Genomic DNA, 10057 nt, shown 5'->3' with positions numbered 1-10057 from the left:
GTCAAGAAAGAAGTTTTACTTCAAAAAAAATTTTCCATAACATTAATTACAATAAATACATTATACATAATACATTATTGTGTATCGTCATAATATATTGGTCTCAAAAATAGTCTAATCACACACCTGCATGATTTTCTACATTTCAATAAATAAATGTATGTAATATTATATTATATTCATTATTTTATTAGCGTTTATGACCAGAACTAAAGTATAAATCGTTTCGTTGATGCCTTTGGCATGAATTAACACAATCAATATAAAATAATTATAATTTTATATTATAAAAATGATGATCTGAACGCAGTAAAATTAATGTACACGTATAGTGCTTTCATATATCACACGACTATAATTTATTCGAAGGAAGTGTACCAAAGTCGGGAAATGTTGACTTATTTATCGGCTGGCGCCGATGATGAAAAAGATTCCTGTACCATCCCGTCCATACCATGTTACTCGGATTCGTCTATTGAACATTTGATAAAACTTCCGGCGAACGTTCCGGAACGCGAAGATAAAATACTTGTTGTCGTTTTACTATCGATCACATTCTTCGTACAGGTGAGGGAAATTTAATATGAAATGTCTCTTGCACTATCATCCGGTGCAGTATCTATGATTTATGACGCAAAATCAGTAAAAAATTACTGTTGCGTGAAGAGTAGATAGCTATAAATTCGTCAACGCATATGTACTCTAGTAAGGGTGTTATGAACTTTGACTGAATATTGAAAACGTTTTTATTTAATGTTTTTGAACACTTACGTTATAGTCGCAATAAGAATATAGATTACGATAATACTAAAATTAAACTTTTAATATAGAAATGGTTTCTAAATTTAAATTATTTAGGTGTTAAAAAAATATCTGTGGCTCAAAAGGCACGAACAGCTTTGTATTTAGCGGGTCTCGTTTAGATACGACAAGAGATGAAAAAATCGTATTGCCACGTCTATTAATTATTGCGTTATAATTTCACGGGTTCCAATACTTATGAAAGAAGTCTTACTTCTCCAGAGTGTAATGGTGGACTCACACACTCTCGTTTTTTCGTTCATAAAAAGTGTTCGTAATAAATAATAATACTAACAAGTAGTAGTTGCAAACCTTTGTTTGTTTTATCGTTTGAATCACCTCATTTAGGTACGAAATCTATAACAAATCTAAATAAGTCTGGAAAAAAAATAATAAATATTACTAAATATATTTTTCAGATGTTTTCACGTGACTTTTGTACGCCGTTTTTTGAACCGTCTTCGGTGACTCTTCCACAACGGTTGCAGAATTCTTTACCGCTGTTGCCTATTTTGAACATTGTTGTCAGCGTATTGCTTACAATTCCAGCTTGCCTAACCATCAACAAGTATGGTAAGTGTATTATGTAATTGCTAAAGAAATAAGAAGTGAATATTAATTAACGAACAACATAATAACAAACACTTTATATAGTTATACCTATATAGGTAGTATATTATATACCATAATAAATTTGATAGTACATTACATAAGTTGAAACTTGATATATTACATAACCGATCGTTAAAATAATATATAAATTGCGTAAATCTGCAACGTCTCTGAAAATCGCACATGACTTTACAAAAAATTATGTATTGTATATGTACGTTTCGGCACGACTGAGGTATAACCCAGTGGTGCTTATTTTTAAGAAAAGTGTTGTAAAGTACTTAGTATAAGTATTCAAATATTCTTAAATACGTATTATAAATACTTTCTCGAAGGATCTGAATTTAAATTCAAATACTAATTTTTAAATACTTTAATAATTCTTCTTGGCTTATATATATTTTAAAACTTAAATTATGATTACATTAAATACAAATAAAAATTGTGAATATTATAAATAATAATATATTTTTGTACTGTAAACTGATAACTTGACATAGAAGACAGTTGAGTATTTTAAAGTTATAAAAGGAATACAGTCACGTAGCTTACTCCAGTGGCGTAATTGCGGTGGGCAAGGGGGGTACCTCCCCCCAGAGATGTTTGTGGGGGCAAAAGTATTATTTAGTCTCTTGAAATAATCCAAATTTAAAAAGTATTCTTAACAAGACTGTTAACATAATATTATAATATTAAAATATTTTTTTCCTCAAATTACTTTATAAAAGTTAAATTTATATTTATTTTAGGTTTCTCTTGTTAAATAATATTATGTTGACGTATTGTCAGAGTTACTGCTATCGCAATAATCGCATTATTCGTGACTAATATTATCCGCGAATCGTGAACACGTTATTATCTTGAAATCGCGATTATTACAACAGGAAAGGCCGAACGGGAGGTTAATTTTTTTCCCCCTCTAGATTTTTATCCAGTTACGCCACTGGCTTAAGTACTCTATAAAGCTTATTTCCCACTGTATAGTTTTTCAAAATTCTTACCCATATTTTTAAAACATTCTGTTTAATTATGTTACAATAACTTTGTAAAAAATATTAGGCATCCGGACCTGTCTGTTGTATTCGTGTACCGTTTCCTCGTTGGGAGCGGGCATACGGTGTCTGTCGATCGGCGATTCAACTTTGTGAGTTAAAAAATAAATAAAAAAAAAACAATGGACATTTTTTTTACTTATATTTGTTTAATAATCTTATGAGTGACTTATTAACTTACTGTGTATTATACTTATCTACGCGCATACTGAACAAGTATTGTAATAATATGATTAAATAATACAGAATATTGTATGTATCTGCCGTGCTTCTGTCGAGTGCCTCGGTCGTCGTGAAATCATTGACGGCCACCGTGTCTACTTGTTGTTTCCTAGTCGGCGAAAGAAATCTGGCAACAGGTAAATTCAAAAACTATTTTTCTAAACCAAAAAACTTGGTTGCACTTCACAGACAATTGAACCAGAATGTTTGAATTCCACTCGGGTTCAGAAAAGGCATTGTTTAAATTATACTCGATCCAATCGATGCCATTGTTTCACGACAAAACTGATGATTTAGAAATAAAAGTAAATAAATTATAGTACATGTTTTTGAATTATTATTTTAAAATTATAATTATGTATCTTAAATTGTAAATATTTATTAATTTAAAAAAAAATAAATCATCTTCATATTGTTATTTATTAATTTTGAAAAAAACTAACATATTTATATTATTATTTATAATTTATAAATAATAGCTTTTTGTAATTATTATTGTAATAAAAAAAATAAACTTTTGATATTAAAAACACAAATTATTCATACAACCGTCCACTGATATTTGTAAAACAAATATAGGTTTTATGTAATGATCGGAAAGAATGCAATCGCACATAGATACATTTTTAAACCCGAGTGAAATTCGATCTTACCTCAATGGTCATATAAATAATAAAAAAAATTGATTAGAATAAACAATATTAGATAGACATCAAATATTTTTTTGTTGATACACCCTATGGCTTATACGTATATTTATTATTTATATATAAATAATTGCATTACAAATTATATATATATTTTATATAGGATTTCTGACTATTGCATCGATAGCCGGCGCAGCAGGTGGTCTCCTGATGAAAACGTCCATGCAGTCGTATCCTCTGTCCGCCGCAACTGACAATCAAACACACACCAATAACGTCGTCACCTTATATATCTGTGAGTGCGTATTAATATGTCCTTGTACGTCTAAATATTATGTTTATTACTATAATTAGGGCTAGGATTTTGTAGCATTCGCATTTTCTTTCATAGTACTACAGGACATAGCTAATCAAAAACAAAATTCGATTCATTCAACACAGAGTTCAAATATGCAATTTTGATTTTGCTTTTTTTGCATTTTCTTATGATATTCGTAAATAAATACTTTTTTGGTACTTTTTTGTCAGTTTATTAGCTTTTTAATTAGTTTTTGTTAATTATATGCATATTTAACATTTTTAGAACATTTACGTACATATTTATCTAAATTATTATTTATTGATTTATTTTAATTGTATTATTATATATACTTATTTCATGATTTCGTAGTGAAATATTATCGCCTTATCGGAAAATATTTCTGAAAATAGGTTCTTAGATTTTGTCAAAGTGATTATCGAGTGGGGAGTAGTGGTTGCGTAATACGTTGACATTTATCGACATTTAATAAAACAGTTTTTAATTAATTTTTTTCAATAGGTATTTATACATAAATTGTGCTTAGTTGTTCTAAGAATTACTTAGTGTGAACATATAAAAATGTGTTTAATAAATTATGTTTTGATATTAAAAATTTTTTCAGCTAAACTTAAAAATGTCCAAGTCTTTTTAGTTGCATTTTCTTGGGTAAAATGCTTTTTTTTGTAGTATTATTGGCAATTTTTTAATTCCTTTATTGTAGGTTTTTAGTACTTTATTTTCCTAGCCCTATAGTATTATGTAGATATAATGCATATAGATCGACGCTTTAGATCGATACTACGGGAATCTATAATATAATTTTATTATTATTGTGTGACGTGCACCGACATTTTGGCCACCGTCATCGTATATTGTATATCTATGTACCTACTGCAGTTCCGTAGCCAGGGGGACACCGGGGACACGTGTTCCCTCCAGAAATGATTTTGGCTTGTTTTATATTAAATTATATGTTTGATAAACATTTAAAGTTGAGGGGGTTAAACCTTGAAAACCAGATATTTTTAAGTTGTCAGATTTAGGAAATATACTATATCCATCGTTAGTGCTGTGTGACTGTGTGTGTAGTGGACTGATCATTAGTGTGCGCGAGTTCCCCAAACACTTCATGTAATTAAAGATAAGCTACAGCTAAGAATCTTAGAGATCCGAAACATACATATGCGCAGTCACACGTTACGGGTGTTTTAACGTTTTTGATTATTTTTTTTAAATCATTTTTTCAATTTTGGTGAATCAAGTAATTATAATAAATGTTTATAATCGAATACATTTTTAATACAGTTCATTTACACCCAAACAAGTTTTGAAAGGAAGTAAATGGTAGAAATTCTCTAAAAACTATTAGCAATGAAAGGGTATAATTAAATAGGAAATTAATTACCTAACCTAACCTACTACTAAAATATCACAATTATTATTAAGTGTCTAATAACTCAAAATCAATCAACGTATAGTAGGTCGGACTGAAGAAATTTGGGGATTGAATTTAGAATCATTTAGAATTGTTTACAAATTGTCCGGAAGCGATCAGACAGATTTCGAGGGACTGCATGAACTTGGCCCCCTGAAACTTATTTTTTACTCAACGTCCGAGGGGGATGTTTACAAATTCGGGTGTTGAATTTACAATTATTTACAATTTAATAATATTAATAATTTTGAAAATTTTTGCACAAATCTGAGAGGCTATCTTCGTGTACATGTTGTTAACATAAATATATAGTCACAAAAAGAGTAGATACACTTAATGAACAAAGGCAGCAGTCCACACTAGGATTATGAAAGGGGCCAAATGCCCAAATATTATTTTTGAAAATCACTTGCATGACCACATGCAGTAGATAAATTTAAATTTGTGCATAATATTGACCTATCGTTCCGAAACCATATTTTTTTCCCCCGGAACCCAGGTGTAATGATTCTTAGTTCCTAGATATATTTTAAATGATAATAATTGTAAGTTATAAAAGTTAAAAAAATACTTTAAATTATTTTAATATAAGTATTTTCTATATTTTACTCGAGTGTAGTGTTGGATTTCAGTATGTAAAATTTAGTTTTAGTGCGGATCGCATACAATTTGTAAAAGGCCGCGTAGTGGGCACCGCTGAACAAAGGGGTCAGGGATTCAAAGATATTCTAGGATCGCAAAAACTATAGAGAAAAAATGTATTACCCCCCCCCCCCCCAAAAAAAAAAAATAAAAATTATTATGGCTACGGTGCTGCAGATGTACTGATATAATGTTTTCGTTTTATCACTTAAGGTTCAGGCGCGAACTTCCTGTGCTTGATACTCGCGTTCTTTTTGTTCCCGCGGGAATCCAATAAGAGAAAACTATGTGACGATTCGACGGAAACCGCGAAAAAATATATGATGCCATCCATGTCGTTTCTGCTGCAGACCATCTTCAAGTCGATACGACAGTACCTATAACATATTTTATTATTACTATCAACTGATAAGAATTTTACAATTATAATATTTCACGGCGACAATAAATCACAATTTTTTTAATTTTCCGTTTTTGTATGTACGTTTTACAGAAACTCTGATCTGGTATACGTCGCCCTGTCGTACGCGTGTTCCAATGCACTCTCTTGGCCGTGGTATCAAATGATCGACATCACATATTCCAAAGTGGGCTTTCCTCAGGTAATTTGTATTGACCACGTGGACTACCTACTACACAATTGCTTAATTTAAAATATTAAATACTATTTCATATGCATACTGAGTTGTCGTAAGATATAAATACTTCATAATATTTTGTCATACAACTAATTAGTGAGCCTGCAGGTCGTGTTTACATTTATAGAGGCCTCGGGACGCACATTTACATTGAGACCTTCAAAAAGAATAAAAACAATTTTATTCGAATATTATATTACCTACATTATGATTCTAGTAAAATACAAAACTACATACATTAAAACGTCTTCCTTAATTTTAATTTGGCATTTCTGTTAGAATTTGATCATTGTTTTTGATTTGCAGTATTATTACCTACTAAGGATTTATTGTCCACATTAGACTTATTATTTATTAACTCATTATAAGTACCTACAATCTACCCACATTAAAATACGTCTATGCTCGACTAAGAACGCTATTATTACGTAATAAAAACTAAGACACAACAATCTTCATCACATTGATTTTAAGACCCTCACTATAATATTACACCAAAGCGATTGTTTACAGGGCTTTGTCGAGCTTTATTCTAATACATCCTCGTGGTGCTCTGTTATGAAACCCTCGTAAACGATGACCACCGCCCCTTTTCTCACGATATATTTACCTACCTACTCGACAAAAAACAAATCTTTTTATACTATCCATACTTTTATGCGTTTTTGTTATAATTGTATCAAATTATTCTTTAAACTACACTGCGAATGGGTTTAGAAGCTTAAACGATTTTATTACAAATTAACTATGGACTTTTATAGAGGTTTTGATTATGTTTTAAAAATGTTTTAAAAAAATTCAAAACTAAACATCGTTTTACATATTTTTTGGACAAATCGCATAATATTGATAAATATTAATAAATTATTTTTTTATCAAACATCACACACCAACGTAGGATGTCGCTATGAACTGCCGTTTGTGGATGATCATACACACGTGCGTACTTTCACTGTCCGTTTGCTGGTTGGCCGATCGGAAAACCGGATCCAACAAGCATTTGGGGCTGGTGTGTCAATGTCTTTCCATGTTCTTTATGCTGTGGGTCATGTTGACTTTGTGTTGCAAAACGCTACGTTGGAGAACGAGTAAGTCGTACAACTATGCTAGGCACAATACACTATGATACTACCTATATTAAAATATAAAATAATATATAAGCGTTCCCAAAATGTTTTCGATTAGCTCATCCCTGAACACATTATTTCATTGCCTAATTGTCTTGACTGGATAGTTCGTAAATATAAACGCGTAACTCTGCAGATACAAAGTTCAATTGAATTTCAAGGTTATTGTGAGGAGGGTCAATAACAATAAAAAGAAATACGCACATTTTTTAGGGCGCACAGTTCAAAACTTAATGATAGATGTGGTAAAATCGTTTTCTTCTATGGCTATGGCGGACGTTTCGATCGCACTTTGTGAGTTTGAGAACACTGTACTCATCGTATACTATTCTACGGAGTCATCAAGATTTAATATCATGAGTGTTAGTAAATGCATTCTTAGAAATTAGAATTAATTAAAATAGATTCAGCAGATGTCCGACGATTTATATAATACAACATTTTGTCGATCGCGCGAGACCCATACAATATACTAAAACGTTTTTAGGGAGATTATATTATTTATTATATACATTTATCTGGGATGTGATAATATTAAGGTTTACCGGTTTTCAGCGTCTATGGTGGCCGGCGTCATGTTTGCGTTTCCTTTGTCGTGGACAACGCAGAGTTTACTATATGAACTGGCTGCGGACTTTGCACAACCGCTACCCGAGAACTTGGCAGTCAGTCTTGTCTGCATGTTGGAGATATGGTGTGAAAATTGCATGTACATCCTACTGTCAGTTTTCCCTAAATTCCGTACGTCTACATTATAATATCGACATAACATTATAATATATAGGTAAAAGTATCCATGGAAATAATATTTGGATTGGAAATACGCGTATAATATGTATCCGTTCTAGAATATTTATGGAAAAATTGTTCAAAAACTAGAATATCCATGACATTTTTGAAAGTAAAAATTGAAAATACGCCTATATACCTAATATATTCCAGTATTTTTTTTATTTTTTGTACACCTGCCGGATGAATATTTGGGATTCGTATAAATGGCTGGATGTTTATGGTTTATCATGCCCAGGTATTATTTTCCTAGATACTTTTAATAAACATGAACATACATATGGTTTAATAATAACATAAGAACACTACTACGGTGCTTTGACATCTGATAAAATAAGCTTGTTATAAGCTGTCTGAAAACTCTGTTATTCTTGGTGCCTTTATCGTTTTGGAATTTATTATTATCATTATTAAAGTCGCTGAAAGTGTATAATGTGCCGAGTAAATCGACCGAAAAAGAATAATAAATTATAACAATGATAATGTATTAACTCTACTCAAAACTCAAAGAGCATAATGACGTATTCGTATATATAATATATGTATATATATAAAAAAAAAATATATTTTATTTTTGTTAATAACTTTAACGTCAACTGGCAATGAGCAATAGTGGATTAACAAAAGCTCTCTGTTTTACGACGACTGAAAAATATTTTTTGTCACGCCTGCACCGAAAGTTTGGTTTTCGACCACGGTTGAAGCGTTCGAAAGCAACCTTTTTCCGTCCAGCGGGCGGAAAAGAGGAAATCCCCAAAAGTGCCGGGCGGTAAAGAGGAAATCCCCAAAAGTGCCGGGCGGAAAAGAGGAAATCCCCAAAAGTGCCGGACGGAAAAGAAGAAATCCCCAAAAGAGCCGGCCGCCGGGCGCGTATCCCCTGCACAACCAGAAACTAAAATGTATACCTACCACGGTCCTTCCAAAACATAAACTTTTGGTTACATCTTAAATTTATAGTATAACCTCCTTGCATGACGCATTAACATTTAAACATATTTTGTAGAATAGTCTATAATTGTTGCATAGATCCCTGCATAACCTTTTCCATGAACGCAGGGGCGTGACAAAAAATAGTATATATGGCTCGCGCGGGAAGGCCATTTTAGTCTTAGGCGAAATGGCTTTTTTTTCACTCCGATGGAATGTAAAAATATACCATATCAAGTTATTTATATTTTAAAATATACCTAGGATTCATACAACGTCTACTCGTATAACATAATAACTAATAATAATAAAATGTGTGATTAATTATTGTATAATATTACTTGGATATATCAAAATTTGTAATTGTCTTGGTTTTTAGATTTTGACTGGTTGCACGTGGTCACATTCATAGCTGGATTATCGAGTGTCTTATTCATCGCATTAGTAGATGGAAAAAAAGTCTACAGATATTATAATTAAAATGCCTGTTTGTATAATAGGTACCTACATAATTATATTCAATTGTTATTTTTGTATTATAATATAGTCTGTTTTGAATTTTGTTATACGTTTACATATCCTCTTATGAATATGCAAGACAGGGCAAATTAATAATTTTTTTTTTAACTTAATTAAGTTTAGTTAATATGCACCAATAATTAAAATTTAAGAGTTAATAGTTAATTTAACTATAAGTTAACTCAGTCAAGTTAACAGTTAAGTTAACAGTTAATACACACTTTTTGTTATCTTTTTATTAAGTAAAAAAAAAGTTAATTTGTTTATACAACGCCAGTGTACTTTATTTTTTTTCCAACCTAAAACTAAATTATAGACTAAATTATAATTATGTGTTTACACTTA

General features: G+C 31.0%; 1 protein-coding gene across 1 annotated transcript in view; it reads left to right on the top strand.

The window, feature by feature from the left end:
• Window positions 1–390: 390 nt before the first annotated feature.
• Window positions 391–10057, top strand: part of LOC100165085 (dynein heavy chain 7, axonemal-like) — a 40960-nt gene continuing 31293 nt past the window's right edge. Inside the window, 2 exon segments of the mRNA XM_016803367.2 lie at window positions 391–567; window positions 1221–1374. Coding sequence (XP_016658856.2) covers window positions 391–567; window positions 1221–1374 — 331 coding nt within the window.

This window comes from Acyrthosiphon pisum, chromosome X, assembly GCF_005508785.2.
Source record: "Acyrthosiphon pisum isolate AL4f chromosome X, pea_aphid_22Mar2018_4r6ur, whole genome shotgun sequence".
Classification (NCBI taxonomy): domain Eukaryota; kingdom Metazoa; phylum Arthropoda; class Insecta; order Hemiptera; family Aphididae; genus Acyrthosiphon; species Acyrthosiphon pisum.
Note: the sequence above shows the minus strand (reverse complement) of the source record. Positions and strands in the feature narration are given on the sequence as shown.